At 33.9% G+C, this 19186-nt stretch overlaps 1 protein-coding gene across 3 annotated transcripts; it reads left to right on the top strand.

The window, feature by feature from the left end:
• Positions 1-13632: 13632 nt before the first annotated feature.
• LOC103722250 (alpha carbonic anhydrase 7-like) lies at positions 13633-17506 on the top strand. Of its 3 annotated transcripts, none has more exons than XR_015976264.2 (8): positions 13633-13967; positions 14056-14273; positions 14609-14715; positions 15279-15381; positions 15467-15634; positions 15733-15786; positions 16371-16465; positions 17169-17506. XR_015976264.2 is itself a non-coding variant. In XM_008812724.6 (7 exons), exons 1-7 carry the CDS (start codon positions 13877-13879, stop codon positions 17268-17270), a joined length of 843 nt encoding a protein of 280 aa, XP_008810946.4. In that variant the 5' UTR covers positions 13639-13876; the 3' UTR covers positions 17271-17506. The 3 variants fall into 3 exon arrangements, 1 of the variants encoding a protein (XP_008810946.4); XR_015976263.2 differs by having other exon boundaries at positions 16368-16465; XM_008812724.6 differs by lacking the exon at positions 16371-16465 and having other exon boundaries at positions 13639-13967.
• Positions 17507-19186: the final 1680 nt, after the last annotated feature.

Genomic DNA, 19186 nt, shown 5'->3' with positions numbered 1-19186 from the left:
TATCTCGCTTAGTTGTGTGGCTTTGATTTTGTAAACAGGGTTTAGAAATTTGGTGCCTCCCTTTTCAGGAATGGCCTGAAGAAGATTATCCACCATATGCAAATGGTCCTTGCTATGTTGTGTCTTCTGATATTTCAAGCTTTATTGTATCAGAATTTGAGAAACAAAAATTGAGGGTACGCCTTTTTCTTTTTTTTTAATCTTCTTACGCTTTGAACATTCTGGAACAGTTAATTTCTTTAGACAGGCTTAGGACTGCTTGAAACCAAATCTTACGTGCGTGCATGATGTTTTTCATCTTTGAAATGATCTTTGTGATGGCTGTCTGAAATCAAAAGACAGTCTCCCATGTTTTTGTGGATTTCTTTACTATTTAATCTGTTAAACGTGCATTCTTGCCTAGGATGTGGGTTTCTGTACTCACTGGACAGATGTTTTTTTAAATAAAAAAAAAGTTTTAAAACCTTTCTGGTTTCAATAATTGGTTTCCTTGACATGCCTTTGGAAAGGAACAAAAATAAAACGGAACTGTGTCTATGAAGAGCAAAAAATCTTCCTATAGCAATGCTTTGGTTTCTTTTGTCATTTGCATAAACTGACACCAAAACCTTCTGTCTCCCTATTTTTTGGCTAATAATGGTGCTTGTCCTATTATTCTCATGTGATTACATAAATGGCCTTTGCTTGTTTTCCATATATTGGGAGATGTGATAGGGTTCTATACTCTAATGTTATTTTAGATACCTTGGCTTTCTTGAACTGCAGGTGCTCTTTAAAATGTGGTTGTCGAGTACTATGCACTGTTCTTGTATCTGTTGCTTTTAAATATATTACATATCTGATCTGCATAGCCAGGCACTTGAATGCGTTTTGTAGTTCCAGTACTTTTGAAATCTGTATCCTTATTTTTGAGAACAGGTTTTTGCAGTTTCCATGAATAAATATTCTAGAGGCTTTTACTTTGGAAATGCAGAAGTGTTTTCAGAATTGATTTTGTGGAGGATTTGCCTGGTCGATGGTATAAGGAGGACCATTGAAGATGTAGGCTTTTGGAGTCAAGTTACTATGATCAAATTCTATTGATGTGCTGGAAGATAGGAACAGCGATAAGAACAGCTGATATATTGATAATCTTTCATTTAAAATGGAATTATGAAGGTTGAAGAGTATATAATGTTGTCGCTAGCTTTATGTTTGTTAAGGCAAATGAATCATTCTTTGGGAGGACATCAACATGACCAAGACTTTCATTGCTTTCCTTTTTTTTATTGGATGATACTAATGTTTCTGTGTTGCCTTCTGGAATTAGGACTTTGCAGCATCCGGATATTGAACAATGGTTTATGGCTACTGAAGTAGAAGAGCTAATAAACAACTAAAGGATATTTGGAATGTTTGATTGTGCTCTTCATAAATTGCTCAAGCATGGCTCCGGCTTGTTCAACTAGTTGAATTCAAGCTGCAGTTAGGGCTGAATTTATAAATGAGCAGAGCTGGAGTTCTTTCCAGCTTAACAAGTTATTTCTGAGCACAGGAAAGCTATGAAAACCAGCTCATTCAAATTGTCATAAGCCAAGTCAAGCTGAGCCTGAACGAACTCCTGGTATGGCCAAGCTGAGCTACAGCATCCCAAGGCCAGCGGAGATGCTTGTACAGCTGTGCCCTGCGCCAAAGGCATCATAAATGCTCTCATCCCTTTTGGGGAACCCTGCAAGCCCTGAGGTCTGCCTGATAGTATGCATCCTTCCCCTCCTTCCAGTCAAAATCTTATGTGGGTAGGCCTGCAATTCAGTCAATTCAACCTCAAAACCATTCTCTAATCCACAAGATCAAAATCCAAATGCTTTGATATGGAAAAAAAGGCACGAGCAATTCTATTTTTGATTTTTTTTCTCCTGACCTGGTGACCAACATCCCAAATGATCGTCTTCAGGGGTATTGAACACATGATGGAGAGCCACAGTCAGCTCCACCACTCCCAAGCTGGCACTTAGATTTTGTAAACAGGGTTTAGAAATTTTAAAAATTATTTTTAAAAAAAAATTAATATTCTAACGACGCTTTAAAGCGTCGTTAAAATTTCGACCAGAAATCAATTAGCGACGCTTTAAAGCGTCGCTAAAATTTCGACCAGAAATCAATTAGCGACGCTTTAACGCGTCGCTAAAATGTCGACCAGAAATCAATTAGCGACGCTTTAAAGCGTCGCTAAAATGTTGACCAGAAATCAATTACCGACGCTTTAAAGCGTTGTTAGATACCGTGGTTTTTAGCGACGCTTAAAGGCGTCGTTAAAGGCCAAAAAAAAGCGTCGCTAATGACCCTTGTAGTGTCTTCCACCATTATTTGGAATAAAGAAATCAATACAGCCTTGCATAAGGACTATTTAATTCTTATACAAAGTGATTGGCCGTACTCACCTGCACCATATGTAACCTGGTTTCTGCACGGGTTCCAAGAAGGGGTAGTGTGTCTAACTCGTGACAATATTCCACCTGTATTCTATGAATTTCTCATATATATTTAATAAGAAGACAAAATCTTGAGTGGTAGAGCTGAGCTACTGGCAGTTGAATTTGGTGCAAAGCATCTGATTATGGATTCTCCACCAATACGAGACAACACGCAGTGGGGGGCATATATATCCTCATTAAATGATGGGTTAATGGAAAATTTCATCCAGATTAGGAGCCTATGTGGAGGGTTGGTTGTGGCTATACTAGGTGATGTAAACGAGCATTATTGCCGGAAATCCAACCTTCTCTAGTTTGCAACTAATCCTTTATTACGAGTATGTCTTAAATTTTAAGTACATATATCTTGAATTTTTAGTAATGTTATACCATGATTTCAGAAATAAAACTGAACATACTAATTAAGTAAACTAACTTAAAGTCTTTTGATTTGACGGGAGAGAACAAATACGCTATGGGAATTGTATCACGACCCAAAGCCTTACCTAAAAAAGTTAGCCAGAAGATATTATTCGTCCGTGGCCCTATATAAGTATTTAATATCTATCCAATGCATAATCAATGTAAGACTATATAGACGTACATGTCCTCACAAATTGATACAAAGCATTTTACTTCAATAGCCAGTTGCTTACAAGGCTAATGAAATAAGTGACAATACTGCTCATGTTTGGTCTAAGATATCCTTCACACGTTTTGATGCACTAGCTTATAACTTTTGGTGATGCAAATTAATATGAGGGATTTCCCATGTGAGTAAAAGGTAAGTTTTCAAAAGAATGATGAAGCTACCATTTTAGATGTATATCTTGAGGCACATATTCTAGCCAAGTCTTGCAAATACTAATTACAGTGGCATCGTGCCTTATGTATTTCATCTTATCAGTTTTAGTGATTTGATTAATAACACAAGGAAAGACCACCAGCCAGTATCATGCTTGGGCTCACTTAGAACATTTGAGAAAGAACACTAAATAAATGGATGGGATATCAAATCAACAGATCTACTTTGTGCAGCAAGGGCATGCAGAATACCGAATTGATTATCCCCGAAATCACTTTTCTTGTGCATGACAAAATAAAAATTAAGCAAACGATTCAAAAAAATGTTCAAATTCTAGACCTACCTGAATAGTTATTAGAAGATCTATACGGAGGAATCGTGCATGTTTCACCCAGTTGAACAAGTTTTTGTTTTCATTAAACGTGGAGTCAGATATGTTTTTTTAACAACTTCAGCAAGGCATTGGGAGCAGATTAAAATGTAGAACACGAAAATTACCTTAAGAATAGAAAAAAAAAACTAGACATCCCACATAGTGAACCCATGGAATGGAGATATTTTCTTCCATAATCCTTGGATTCTACTTAAATAGAAATGACATTTTAAATTTGAAAAGAATCATGTGAGACATAAAATTTTAATCATATTTAACCTAACATGGTTATTGTACCACTATATCAAAAGCAACTATTTAAATGTTACTATTGTATGAAATAACAGGCTATTGCATTATCAAAAAAACTTTAAAATATCTTTTTTGACTAAATTGCCTATTTTCTCCCTTTTTAATGCTATAGTACACATTCTTTGTGATAGAGCTTATTATTCTTCCATTCATCATGTCATGTTAGCTAGTGTTAACCTAGTAATAGCATAGCTAATGTAAGCCTCATGTCAATAAGCATAATCTTGAATCAAGAAATTACTGCGAGAAGCACAATCTCTTATGCTCTTGGTAAGGAGTAAAATATATCTTAACATGATAATACAATGTAGAACACGAAAATTACCTTAAGATTAGAACAAAAATTAGACATCCCACGTAGTGAACACTTGGAATGGAGATAATTTCTTCCATAATCCTTGGATTCTACTTAAATAGAAATAAAATTTTAAATTTGAAAAGAATCATGCGAGACAATAAATTTTAATCATATTTGACCTAACGTGGTTATTGTACTACTATATCAAAAGCAACTATTATATGTTACTATTGTATGAAACAACATGCTATTGCATTATCAAAAAAACTTTAAAATATCTTTTCTGACTAAATTGCCTCTTTTCTCCATTTTTAATGCTATAGTACACATTCTTAGTGGTAGAGCCTATTATTCTTCCATCCATCATGTCATGTTAGCTAATGTTAACCTAGTAATAGCATAGCTAATGTAGGCCTCATGTCAATAAGCATAATCTTGAATTGAAAAATTACCGTTATGCAAGAAGCCCAATCTCTTATACTCTTGGTAAAGAGTAAAATATATCTTATCATGATAATAAAATGTAGAATACAAAAATTACCTTATGAATAGAAAAAAAAAAAAACTAGACATCCCACATAGTGAACACTTTGAATGGAGATAATTTCTTCCATAATTCTTGGATTCTACTTAAACAGAAATAAAATTTTAAGTTTGAAAATAATCATGTGAGACATTAAATTTTAATATACCAAGTAAAAAAATATCCTAGAATATAATTTAATAAAATGATGCATTAAATTATGATTAGTTATCTTTTGTAATTATTAATATGATATATATAAATTTTATCAATTGCATGATTAATTGGTTAAGTATAAAGTTATCTAGACTTTTTTATTGGTCTTCAACATACTCAATTGTTGCCATAATGATCATCCACTTAGACCACCATAATACACATGATGAAAAAGTATACAGGGAACTAGTGTAGAAAAATTTGTCTATAAATCAGTTTTTCGAAACGTAAAATCTGTACATCCAACTCGTCCTCCAAAATCATTGAGTACTTTCTCAAACTCCTTCACCAACCTATATTTATTAAATATATTTTAGATCTCTTGTTGTTACTAATTTTTTTTTGATGAAACTGCAGGTAAACCATGAAGATCTTACTCTTACTTTACATGAGTTTTATTATGAGTATGGTTGTTTTAGAAATATATGCAAGGGATGCAAATTATAGGGAGAATAGCTCAAAGCGTGCTCCATATGAAAGAATGGAAAAAAAAGTGCATCAACTTTCAAGAGATTCAAATCTTGATTTGCAGACAAGTGGAAGAATTGGTTACAAAAACAAGGTTTATATACATCAAAAGGCTCGTCAAAAAAAAGCTGGCGCCAAATTGCCTAATCATCAACATATACTGGAAGATGGAAGCAAGACGAACTACAAGATGAATGATAAGATCATCAACATAGATAGAAAAGATAACCATGGTCCTCTTTCAAACTCCTTAAAAACTACCTCTATCGGTTCTCACTGTACTCAATGTGAAATGTATCCTTGTCCAAAAAAGCTTTGTTGTTGTCCTCTTCATCTAGTTGATCAAAATATTCCATAGTCTGCTTTTACAACTACAAAATAATATCAAACCTAAAGTCCCTACTTGTTAAGTGGAAATAATATTCCAACTAGACATGTAGAAATCAGTTTTCACTAATTGTATCTACTAAGCTATGTTATGGTATGGACTTTGTATTATGTATTAGAAGATATGATGAAATAAATTTCATAGCTTACTATGTTTGTGTATGTTCTATAATAAAATTACTTATTGTGTTCAATTTATATTACTATTTAATTTATTATACTTATAAGATTGAAGAAATTTCATAGTTGTGTGGGAAACAAATCCATGAGAATACGATCATATGCATATTTTGGTTGATCTATAACCAATACTTTAATTTATCTTTTTGCCTCCATTTTTGCTCAATGATATTATTTTATGACCATATAATAAAAATGAGTTTTGCCTTCCTTAAAATAGCTATCTCTCTAATAAAATATCTCTTCTATATCTTTTTTTCCCTTGAGAATATCTTTAATAAAGGTTCAAAAACTAAATGATACATGTTTTAAGAATATATATTGTCATATGATAGATTATAGTCAAAAGACAAATGATATTTATCTAAGTTTAGAAAAAACTAATTTTACTGAAAACAAGTTTTTTTTTAAAAAAAATTGTTTAAAATCATTATTGTTCATAAAATAACCTAATATATGGGGATGCTATAATCATATTTATATTTTATTATATTTTAATGATCTAGAATATTTTTAGATATTTTAACACATATAGGATATAAAATGAGAATACGAAATTATTATTTATATTTTTTACAACTGCTAAAAATAAATTAGTAAAAATTATCATTAATTTCAAATATCTATTTTTTTGCTAATTATCAAACGTATGCATTAATTTCTTAGGAGCTATTTTTTGCATCTAGTAGTTTATTCAAAATACTGAGAATTTTATAATTGATCTTAAAAGTAGTGAAGCACCTGTGTCATCAATGTTATTTAGCAATGTGCATGGACATATCGTTACACGATAAGTCGATATTATCAATAAAAGTGGATTCTTATAATGATATATTGAATTCATTTATTATATGATATATAATGAAATAGTTAAGAGTGAATTATTTTATTGTACTTTTGTACCAGTGGAAAAGTTAAACTTTTCATTTTATCTTTCTCTTCTCTTTTACTTTCAATTCTATACGTCTTTTTTGATATAAACTTCTCTTTCATCCATTTTTATGTTTTTAAATAAGTAAATTAGACTTTGCTAGATGTTTTCTAAAAAGAATGCAAATTTTATTCTTACTCCCAATATTAGAAACTTGGGATATGCTTTTGTGTCCTTTCTTTATTTTTAGCTACTACTTTTCAATAAATTCAATTTCCACCATTCAACTAAGGTAGGGTAATGAACAATATTTAGATAGTAACTTAGTTTAGCAGGTTATCAATTTTCGGTTTTCTTTATTCCCATAGAGGCAAAGCCGTAAAAGTCTTTCATCCTCACTTTTAAGTTCTCATATTAGATCTGTACTAGAGATTGTAAAATCAAAAAATTTAATTAACGATAATATCGATCTAATATTTATAATGACTAAGAAAAAAATAAAACAAAATATGATGGCATCATGAGGGTTGCAGTATAAATGAGATGGCTATAGGGATGGATTTAAAATACAAACTCAAGTCTATTCTAAAGAAATGATATCAAGGTCCTCATCCATTTCTTTTGTTGTCAAAAAAGTAAGAATGATATGTAGCTTACATGCTAATCACCCGACCATCTTTTCATTGTTTCTCTATCGTAAATTTAAAAAAAAAAATGTGACTACATTCTAAATTGCATCTTAGGAAGAAAATTTTTTTATGAAACTTTAAGCGACAACAATAATAAATTTTTTCCCTTTCTAAGTCATTGCGACTACAACCACAAACAATCGTCCCATAGCCTCTAAATACTAGAGGTATACCATCAATCCACACGTGCAATAAGGAAACTATTTTTGTTGTAACTATTTTTTGTTATCCTCAACTAGGGCCCACGCATAGCTAAAAGAACTGTCAACCGTCTGGAATAACAAACCAACCCTCCAAAGCACTCTTTGTGCTCTTCATGAGGCGGTCTTTTATCAGCTGACAGGGAAACGAAAAATACCAAAGACCTTAAGACCTTGATAGCAACTTTCCTGCTGCTCCCTTTGGCACTTTGTAAGGTGTGAAATCGAACATGGAACATCTAATTCAATGGTTGTTGTATTTGACTTTCGAGTGGCATGGACCATTCGGCCACGTGATCACATGTACGCATTATGATATGACACCCGATCTGCCTAGGGTAGGTCATTGCAAATTCCAACCACGCGATGGATCCGTAAGTATTGGGGCCAAAGATTTTAGATGCAAACTCCATCCATCCGTGGGACATGCTGGATTTAAATCTAGTATTTAAATTTTTTTAATACTAATTAATTTGTTTAATCAATAAATCAATTTCAAAGGTAAGCCATCGTACGTTCATTTAAATAATGAAGATCTAATTCTAAATTATATTTTAGAAAAAAAATATCTATATCGTATGTGGGTAAATACATAAGCCTGTAGGTCAAGCTAGGACTAGATTGTGTATGAAGTATGTATCATTTATGTTGTATATGAGTATGAGTATGGAATACGCACTATATGGGATAAATTTGTGAGACTACATGTAGAAATCATTATTAGTATAAAATGTATATCATATATAGGATAAATTAGCGAGTCTATAGGTCAAGCAAAATTAGGTTTGGTCAAGTTCATAAATGTAATTCCCATAATACATAACTCGACCTAAATCAAGATCCAGAACTGGACTCAAAAATTTTGATATGTTTAGTTTTTGACCTAAAACTGACAACAAGCTTTCCGGTTTAGATTGTATTCAGGTAGGGTCAGGGTGAGTCCATGCCTACAGGTCTTAATAAGTGCTTGATTACAGGTTGCAAGCAGAATTGTTATCAGTGGAAAAGATATCCGCAAAATGTTGGCGACCATTGCCCAAGTGAGAATACTCTGATTTCAGACCTAGTCTGCGATGTCTGGTGAGCTACATACAAGTCTGACATCACCCGAAGCATGCGAAATGGGTAAAAAAGTATTTGGCCAAGGTCATGTCTAAGGCTGCAAATGGGTTGGGTCGATCCGTGACCCGACCCGACCCGACCCGCGTAGACCCGACCCGACCCAAATTTTAGGACCCGCGGGTCCGGATCGGATCTTAAAATTGGACCCGAATCATTTTCTGGGTCAGGTCTGGGTTTACCAAACAGACCCGACCCGACCCGAATGGACCCGAAGAGAGAGAGAGAGAGGGGAAAAGCAAAAGAAAGTCTTTTCTTTTTCTTTTTCTTTTCTTTTTTTTTTTTGGCGTGGGTTGTTGTACTGTTGGTCAGTGTGGGAGGATAGCAAGTTAGCAACAAGCATAGGTTCACAGAATCCAAAGGAACGTCGGCCCGTTAGAATTCTCTCTCGATCTATTACATTGTTGAGACCTCTGGTGTCTCGGTAGCTGTTTTTTTTTTTTTTCCTTCTGTTTTTTGGTTTTGTTTCTTTTAACTTTTGAAGGGAGAAAGTGAGGGAACACTGCAACTGAATATGGGTCATGTGCCAGTTTTCTGTAATGGAATTGGATTTTGGAAGAAGGTGCTGGGGGACACCGGGTTCCGTCCAATCAGTCATATAGATAAAAAATAGTGTGATATGAAATTTGGCTTGTAGACCGACTTAGTTAGTAAGCCATGGGTCATCTGTTCTGACTGGAGCTCAATTGCAAGTCTTTCAAGTCATGGGTCACCCAGCACCTCATAATTATGATATGACCAAATTAGATTTGCCCAAATTTTTTTCCAAAAGCACAAAAAAATTGGATCCGATCGGACCCGAATTCGACCCGAATCAGACCCGGACCCGACCCGAACCCGACTCGGACCCGACCCGACCCAACCCGATCTTCAACCGGGTCGGGTCCGGGTCCAAAATTGGGACCCGAACAAAAAATCGGGTCGGATTGGGGTCACCTAGGACCCGACCCGATCCGATCCGACCTATTTGCATTCCTAGTCATGTCATACGTCAAAAAGGAATAGTTTGCAGATCATTAATTTTATTATTATTATTATCATTTTTGGCACGTGCGTTGGTTCTTGAATGATTCTTGAAGCTTTTGGCAGCATGTGGAAGCTAGACTTTTCTAGTTAGATCGGATGAACAAGGAAGAACATAGAATACCCTTTCTGTGCGTATCATGGTAGCGGTGCGTCCCTTCTGTCATGGCCTCGCGGCGTAACGAAGGGTCAATCCGAAGTGGTTGACATATTAGAAGGGCCGTTCGAAGAGTTGCTTATGAAGAGGTGAGTTTTATGAAGTGGTTGGCCTTCTTTATTATTTTCTTTTTTTGCTGAAGTAAAATTGTAGGAATACCATATCAAGTTCCAAATTTTTAAACTTTGGATCTCTTCTAAAGTGGAAAAGAATGCCAATTAGTAAACGGTGGTTGGCAAAATGAGAAATATTGAAAAAAAAAATTTACACACATATATGTATGTATGTGTGTATATATGTATATCTATATATAGTATATAAAACTAACTTGAGGGTATTGTTAGCCAAAAGCTAATCATTAAAAATGTCAGCCAAGAAAACTAACTTGAGGGCATTGTGGTAAAAGCAACAGTTCCAAAATAATGATTTTTGGAGAAAAATATGCAATAGAGAAAATATAATAATGGGCTATACTAGCCCAGTAAGCAACATAATATTCCAAAATAGGGTCAAAGCATGCCAAAGAAATTAGTTAAAAGTATAAAATATTGACTGAAAAATAAATTATTTCTCGAATAATACAAAGTTAAATTTATTTAACCTATTTAACCTATTTAATAAATAGATTATATAGGTTAAGTCAGATAATCTGTTTAATAAGCAAGTCCAATTCATATTTGAAATTTTGACCTATTTAATAAATAAGTCGAGTTTGGATTGATAAATTTTTGACCCGACCTGCATCCAATCCAATCCGTATCTGATCCCATCCAACCCAATTGCCACCTCTAGTTTCAACCCATTCGAGTGACAGCCTATGACCAGGTCGGTGAACAGCCTGATTTGCCTCCAAGAGTTTGCGAAAAAATAGTAGCAATTTTTTGAATTAATTTTTGATAGAGGGGCACGTCATACTACACCTCCCAAACATCCCAAACATCATACTCGATACCATCTTAGGGTTCTTTCACCTCCACGGCAACATTTCGAGCCCAGCTCCATTCTTCGTCTATCATCAACCTTCGCACGATAGACTCGATTCCCAACGACCCTGAAGGATCCAGTTTGATCCGACTAATTCTTATTACCGAATCCCATCCCGGATGTGCGCTTCTTTCTGATCTGCTTCGGGAAACTTTTATAGCCACCAAGATATCTAGGTAAGCTGTCAAGGAATGCCGGCCTAAATTTCGAGCATTTTAACCTTTTTTTTTTTCTTCTATTAATTGAAAAGAAAGGCCCAAAACCAGATGAAAAAAACCCCAGAAGAAACTTTGTGGGAGAACTAGGGAATAAAATATAAGCTAACAGATTAGCAAATACCTACACATCTCTAGTTGGATCAAGCATATATACAACTAAATGAAATAATAGTTATAAATACCAAATATCATAATAAATTGCAACGAGAATAATCTAGTAAATACATCGGAAGTGAAATTCGCAACTGGCCAATAGATCTTTAATCAGTTTAGTAAATGCTTTTAGATTAAAACTAGTTTTAAATTGCATCTTAGGAAGAAAATTTTTTTATGAAACTTTAAGCGACAACAATAATAAATTTTTGCCCTTTCTAAGTCATCGTGACTACAACCACAAACAATCGTCTCATAGCCTCTAAATACTAGGGGTATCCCATCAATCCACATGTGCTTTTGTCAGGTCTAATTCAATGGTTGTTGTATGTGACTTTCGAGTGACAATAGACCATTCGTTAACCGTAAATTGAGACCACATGTACGGATTATGATATGACACCCCATCAGCCTAGGGTAGATCATTGCAAATTCCACCCAAGCGATGGATCCGTTAGTATTGGAGCCAAAGATTTTAGATGCAGACTCCATCCATCCGTGGAACATGCTGACTTTGGATCCAGTATTTAAATTTTTTTAATACTAATTCATTTTTTTAATTAACAAATTAATTTCAAAGGTAAGCTTCTGTTTATTTAGATAGTGAAGATCTAATTTGCCACCAAGATGGTAGCCTGGTAGTAAGGGGGTAATAATTCCACCTAAGTTGTCCAGGTGTTTGCACTAGGAGCTGGAAATTAAAATATCAGATGGAGGAGGGTTCGTGTTCAATCCCTGAAAGGTGCTTCACAAGCGCTCGGCATGGATAATTTTTGCCTCATTTGATTAGATCACAAGCTTCGAAGAAAATACGAGTTGGGATTACCAGCGACGTCAAGAGGGACAAAACAAACAAAATAGGAAATTTGTTGATGGTGAGCTTCTCCAAAAAAAACTATAAGTACAAGATCTCCTTCTTTAATAGCGGTATCACTACCTGACCGGCGGGCCAGCCGCTCGTCCAGCCGTGTTAAAGCTTCCATAGAGTTTTTATGCGGCCAATGACATGGCGAGCATAAGGGTTCAGTCGCAGTGTGGCATAGAACGGATTAGACGTAGTTTAGCAACAACCAAAGCAAGAAGGTTGATGGGAATTATTCAAAGGGTGACATGCTCTAAGTGATTGCCTTTAAGCATGCATTGTAAACTTGACGGTGCCGACTAGTTTAGTTGGTGAAGCCGTTGACCAATGCGTTTGCATAATTTTATTCGAATAGGTATTCAACTCTCATTAATCAACCAAAACTATAGTCATCCCTTCCTCATTGAATAGTTTTAATTAAATAAAAACTGAATAAATACCAAATATTTTTAAATTTCTCTAAAATTTTAAAAGTATCTCTAGGTTTTATTTAAGAGCCAAAAAAGTTGTTCGGCTATATAATCCTAAATAAGCTAAAAACTATATTTTTAAAAAACAATTATTTACGATTATATGGGAATCAAAATATAGTTTAGCTGATAAAGTTATTGAATGCTGACTAGTCATATAGGTAAGAATTAGGGGTGCCAATGAGCTAAGCAGCTCCCAAGCTACTTGGGATTAACTTGGGCCTAAGCTCGATTAGAGTTCGACTATTATCGAACTCAAATAGCTTGAATAGTTTTTCGTGTCAATTGCTCGAGTAGCAAAATATTCGGCTTGAAGGCTTGAAAGCCTAATCAAATATATATATATTTAATAATATGAATACTATAGATTATTAATTTGATATTTTAAAATATAATATTATTTTATATTTTATTCTAATTATGTTTTTTAATTATGGCTCGGTTGATTTTCAAAATCGAATTAAGTCAATATTGAGTATTGTTTTTTTTTTTAACCGAGTCGAGTTCGGACTTGGATATTAAAATTTGATCGATTTTGAATTAAATTTTGAGTTTCAATATTTTAAATTAAGTTGAACTCGAGTTTTTGGCTATTGGGCTAAGTTCAGCCTGATTGCACCTCCGAATCAGACTTTTAACCGAGAATGTGATTCATTACTTGTCAAGTATACCGGTACTTTTTTTCAAAATGTTGATCGAAAGATTTTTTAATTCAGATGGGAAACTGCATCCGGACACCTACCACTGTCCTTGACATCAGCCTCTGCCTGCCCATACATCATCGGTTAGAGGAAAACTCTGCTCCCAATCTGTCATTTTGAAATATTACCAAAGAAGATGAGGGCGATCTTTGAATAATGGAAACCAGCTTCCGTCACTAGTTTGAAACGGCTCCCACGTTCCCATTCAATGTATTCCTTGCTCTCTTTTTTTTTGCTACAAATTCCTTGCTTTTTTGACTAGTCCTACTGCATGCTTATAAAATGCTCTCTTAGCTCTCTCTGTATGCCGTGTCTGGGATCCCCCACCAGAAGAAGACCAACTCTTTTGGCTCTCTTTCAAAAGGAATTCTTCTTTAAAAAATAGAAAAATACTTGCCTTTTGGCTTGTTAGAAATGAAGAAAGCTGAAGCTCTCATCTTCTTGCCTTCCATCCTCCTTGTTCTCCTTCTGTCTTGGAGTCCCGTAGTTGTATCTCAAGAAGTTGGTAACGAGAGTTGGAACCCTTATCTATGAAAATAGAGACTTATATATGGTTTTTGACAGCTTTAATCGGTTCTCTGTGGTTGGTGCAGAGGATGAGAAGGAGTTCAGCTATGAGGAAGGAAGCCCCAATGGGCCGGATCACTGGGGAGAGATACACAAGGAGTGGGCTGCGTGTAACAATGGAGACATGCAGTCGCCAATTGATCTGACCCATGAAAGGGTGAAGATTTTCCCTGGATTGGGGAGGCTCAAGAGGAGCTACAAGGCCTCAAACGCAACGCTTAAGAATCGCGGCCATGACATAATGGTACAGCCTTTTACTTGCTTGCAGGTTGCAACCATTTATATCACCATGATAAAATTTCCATTTTCATACTTTGAGCTTGTTTATTTTCTTAATATTCCAATGGAAAGGAAGTCAACAATGGAACGAGCAATAAGATGGCTCTATGATATTTCTAAAAAAAAAAAATAAAGAGCATATATGTTTGTGGCTCCTTCATAGAAATCATGAAGTTCAGCTTGTGATATTTCAGATAAAGATTCTTTTGTACGTACCAGTTTAGTAGCTTACTAGTTTAAACTATTTTTTTTTATTTTGTGTTTTACTTTTGACAAAAATATTGTGTTGCTTGGATTTAGTTGAAATGGGCGGAAGGAGGAGGGTGGATTCGCATCAATGGAACAGAGTACCAGCTTATGCAATGCCATTGGCACTCTCCGTCGGAACACAGCATTAATGGCAAGAGGTCTCTCTCTCTCGCACTTAAACCTCATATCCAACCTCCCTGTTTTTTGGTTTAAAAAGAGATGATCGAATTGTGCGAAAGGATCGTTGTTAGAGCTTCTGCCCTGTAGTAAGAAAAAAGAAACGATTATATTTCATTACACCAAAACCGAGATGACTTCATACTATAGTTTATAGTATTTCATTTCTTTATCCAAAAAAACTTCTGCTACTTTATATAAACTCAAATTTGCTGCCTTTATAATACATTATGTTGGCGTCAAGAACAAAAGCATGGAAAATTTCTTTCTTAGAAAAACTAGTATTGTATTTATTTTTGTATCTCTAATTATAACTTCTTCTTTTTCTCTTGTAGTTTCCCTTTCAACTAAACATACCTCATAACCGAAGATACCTCGTATGGCAATTCTTTTTTAAAGAATATCAGAAATCAAAACTTCAAATAAAATTATATCACGAACACATTAGAACATAACTAAATCCATGCTCTCATTTACGAAGCAATTAGCAGGGTACTTTTCTCATGCTAATTGCAAAGAGGGAATACGTGTTATCCGTTTGCAGATATGACCTTGAGATTCACATGGTTCACCAAAGCTCTGACCAAAAAAATGCTGTCGTGGGCATCATGTATAAAATTGGACGGCCAGACACATTTCTTTCAGAAGTATTCCTTCTTTTCAACTTCATCTACAGTTAGTGTGAATCCCTTCACATAAAAAAAAAAAGCTTACTCTCTTGCTTTTTCACAGCTAATGGAACACATTAAAGAAATTGCCGACGCCGAAGAAAAGGAGACAAACGTAGGCATGGTCGATCCAAGGCACATAAAGATAGGAAGTAGGAAGTATTATAGATACATGGGATCTCTGACAACCCCACCTTGCACTCAAGGTGTTGTATGGACTATTACTAAGAAGGTAATTAATCTGCTTAAATCTGTTAACATACAAATTCTTGATATTCCACTTCTCATGAAATATAATTGTAGTTCTGAACAATTTATTGTGAGTTATAGGTCAGAACTGTTTCAAGAGAACAAGTGAGGTTGCTAAGGGAGGCTGTGCACGATGTAAGTTACCCTGATTCTTCATATAATAGCTATTAATGTTAATTAGCTGAAGCTTTATACAGGTTGGATTTTAGTATTTCTATCTACAACAGTTATATCTGGGATTAATTGTAACTCAAGTGAATGCGTTATGTTGCCTTTAGCTAGTTTGAGGGAGGGCAAGTAAGTTTATCACTCGTTTCTGGCAACTAAACATGCTATGATGATTCCTAGATAAGGGATTACTCTCTGCCTAATCATGAATACAAATTATAATAAGTGGAAAAACATAATGAAAACCAGAACATTAATTTTGGAATGAATATCATTATAAATGGGTTATGTATAATACATAATAAGAGTGGCAGTCCTCCTCTAAAGACAATCCTTGGGGACAGGTGCCAACCAACTGAGCTAACAACTATTGGCATCTAAACCTCTTTTTATGATAAATATCAAACATTTTCAATAGTTATCTGCTATCTTTGCTTGCAATCTAGTTTACTTGTTTTGGAGATACAAGCATATGGATTTTATAATTTGAAGATCATCGTTCAAATTTGGTATTTTCTCATTATTATTTGTAACATTTGTTTTAATAGCAGACATTAGTTCTCTCTTTTTGATACACATTGAGAGGCAAAATTGGTGGGACGAGCATATGAGAAACATTGTTTTGCCTAATTTGTGATTCAAGATGGTGACTCACATACTTCATCGAGTTTATTTTTAGAATTTTTTGCATGAATATACTCCTAAATATCGAATTTTGCATGAATACCTTTCAAAATTAATATTTGCATGAATATTCTCGTAAGATATATACTTGCTTTGCTATTCTATCTTTTTCTTATTCTTGCTTTTTCATACGTACCTACCCCATCTAACGCCGTTAAAAACTTAACGGTTTCAAATTAAAATGACTAAAATATCTTTAATGAGTAGATGTGCAAAAGAAACATGTATAAGACGATCGCGATGGGAGACAAAAATATAATTCAATTTTTTTTATTTTTAGTTAAAATAAATATGGTTTTTATTAATAGTATTAGAAAAACCGTTATATTAGAGGCATTTGTGTAAAAATAATATTTTATGAGGATATAGAAGTAAATATAAATTTTAAAAAGGTATTCACTCAAATTTAAATTTTTAGATGGATATTCATACAAAAAAAAACCTTATTATCTTGTGTGTAATGTTGGTTCTTTTGTTTATTACTATTCACTTTTGTAGCCATTTGATACATATGTAGAATGACATTAGATTTGATGGATAAATAGAGCAAACAGTATTTTGAATTAGGCTGCATGATTTATTTGGAATAAAATATGTGTCATTTTTCCTTTCTTATTTTTAGACTTCTGCCCTCACATATATTTATCATTTTCTCCCATGTTCAGAATGCAGAGAACAATGCGAGGCCAATCCAACCAATCAATGAACGCGAGATCCAGTTTTATACTCCAAAGATTGATGAAAGGGATCAACGTTTTCCGCATTAATCAAATGATCTAGTGAATGCCCCATTTGTTTCTCTAATGTCTTGTATGTCTTTTAGCTAGTTGCTAATAAATAAAGTTATTCATTTTGAGAGAAGATAATATTAATTTGTTATTTACTATTTAACCTCATGGGAAGAGGTAAAGTTGTTTGAAGAAAGAATACCCTTGAAGTTCATGTGAATTATCAAATAAACAATATGATGTCTTCTATGTCATTGAAAAAATTATCCTCTAAATGTTCGTTTGTTTTGGATTATCTCAGATTACGGAGTTATCTAATGATTCCTGAGAATTATTTTTCTGAAAAAAAAATGATTGTGGAGAAAAATAAATTTTATCATATTTGATTAGTGAAAAATTATACTCAAAAATAGCATAGGAAAAATATTACTATATTTGATTAGATATTATTTTATATAAGGATATTGTTAAATTTTCAACAATACCATTAAGTAAAAAATTTAAATAATAATATTTTTTTCTTAGTCCATTTATTGGCTATGTATAGCCTACTTATATAAATACCGCCAATATTGGCTATTTTGAATATTAAAATATATCTACACAAATTAATAAATACTTTTAAATTAATATACATATACTAAAAATAAATTAATTATTAATAAACACTATATTATATTATTGATAATTAATAAATATTTTTAAATTTAGTAATAGTTTGTATTTACTAATAAACGAATTATTATTTGTAAAAATTATTAATCAATATATTAGTATGATATTAGTGAGGGCATTTCTATCAAGAAATAATATTTTTAGATTATCTCCACGTAGTAGTCCAATATGGAAAAATAAATATCACCCTACTAATAGTATTTGTTTTACCTTTTTTTTCAAAAAAATAAACACAGAATCCATTATTTATTTTACCATCTACCTTATCTATTTTTCATACCAAATATAATAATTTAATATAAAATTTATTTTTTATATTGGATTATTTTCAACGAAATGGTTCTTAGAGAGTAAAACATGACAATTAAGTGAAAAGTACCTCCTTGACCCTTTTTTTTTTGTGTGTGTACGTGTCACGACCCCCGCCCCGTTCCCGGCGGGCCACCGCGACGGTCCTAGGGTGCGGGTAGGCATAAGGCCACCAGCCACCACGTAGAACCCTACTACCTATCAATCATCAATAAATTCTGAAAATTTTGGCATGATGCATGCATAAAATGATCGCCTTTTCTATGGTGACCTGTCAGGATTATCTCATTACATACAACAACGCTACCTGTCAGAGCAGCAATCACATAACCTGTCACATAACGAACCTAGACAATATATATCAATACATCATCACAGGCATATAACTCAACTGTATAAAAATCTGGTTCCCATTCCATCCATGGTCAAACCCATATCCACAACAGGATCTATGACTGTAACTATACACTATATACAATAAAAGGTTTATAATACACCAAAATGTATAAACCTTTATCTATTTTATACTATACTATGGAGCGGCACAGCTAGCAGGCAATCTCTAACCCTGCTCCTCTCTATACAATACCTGCCCTGCAATCGAAAACACCAAACTGGAGAGTGAGTATATAAATACTCAGTGAGTGGAGTAGAGAGTACTATGCACATGAGACAAGATATAATCATGGCTCGAGGTGAAATCTCAAGAGCATATGAGCAGTCGTCAAGAACAGGATACACATAACTCAACATAAGAAATTAGGAGTAAATCATCACAATCCCAATCAACTCATCTGCAGCATATATAGAATAATCAAATAAGTATGTATGATAACATGAATATGCTCAACAGGTCATAGTACTGAATCATATAAATCAGGTGTCAATAGGCTGAATCATCAACAAGACAGCTATCAGGAGGTGGGTTTTACGCCCCAGGCAAACCAGCAACAACTCCCTACTGTCACATG

This window comes from Phoenix dactylifera, chromosome 3 (assembly GCF_051530095.1).
Source record: "Phoenix dactylifera cultivar Ajwa chromosome 3, Ajwa_hap1_PhDact_Kaust_v1.1, whole genome shotgun sequence".
Taxonomy (NCBI): Eukaryota; Viridiplantae; Streptophyta; class Magnoliopsida; order Arecales; family Arecaceae; genus Phoenix; species Phoenix dactylifera.
Note: the sequence above shows the minus strand (reverse complement) of the source record. Positions and strands in the feature narration are given on the sequence as shown.